This window comes from Postia placenta (genome assembly GCF_002117355.1).
Source record: "Postia placenta MAD-698-R-SB12 unplaced genomic scaffold POSPLAscaffold_6, whole genome shotgun sequence".
In the NCBI taxonomy this organism is placed as follows: domain Eukaryota; kingdom Fungi; phylum Basidiomycota; class Agaricomycetes; order Polyporales; family Adustoporiaceae; genus Rhodonia; species Rhodonia placenta.
This window is the reverse complement of record NW_020169837.1, coordinates 145,021-145,428: the sequence shown is the minus strand read 5'-3', so window position 1 is coordinate 145,428 and position 408 is coordinate 145,021. Positions and strand designations below refer to the sequence as shown.

Here is a 408-nt window from a genome sequence, read left to right as displayed (position 1 = left end):
ATGCCGACCCAGGCGGCTAGTGCGTCGTCGTCTCGGACCCCACGCAAATTCGAGGAGCTGCGTCGTGCGGCCACGAATGAGGTGAGCGCATCTCTCTCATGCGCGCGCCTCCACGCTAGCAGTCCTCAGCCCCCGCGCGCAGACATCCAGGTGCCATACACGCTCGGCCCTAACATCGCAAGCAACCTCTACCACGTCCCGATCGTGCGTTCACAGCTGACGCGCGCGTTGCCCGTGCTGCTCCCAGAGTTGCGCGATGAGATTGTGTGTGCGTTCGGCGACGCCGTCGGAATGTCCGACGGTAGGTGCATTCGCGTGCGTCTGAGTCGCATGAGGCTGATGTACGCTGCAGAGTGGAAAGCCGTGCCTGCAATGGAGGTTGTGATGGACGTCGTCGCTCGCACGAGC

General features: G+C 63.5%; 1 protein-coding gene across 1 annotated transcript in view; it reads left to right on the top strand.

Moving 5' to 3' along the window:
* The window catches only part of POSPLADRAFT_1074160 (hypothetical protein), a gene marked incomplete at its 5' end in the record, with an annotated part of 2,034 nt that continues 1,626 nt past the window's right edge, over positions 1-408 (top strand). The window contains 2 exons of the mRNA XM_024482672.1: positions 1-301; positions 353-381. Of these exons, the coding sequence (XP_024339336.1) occupies positions 1-301; positions 353-381 (330 nt within the window). The remainder of the gene's footprint in view (positions 302-352; positions 382-408) is intronic.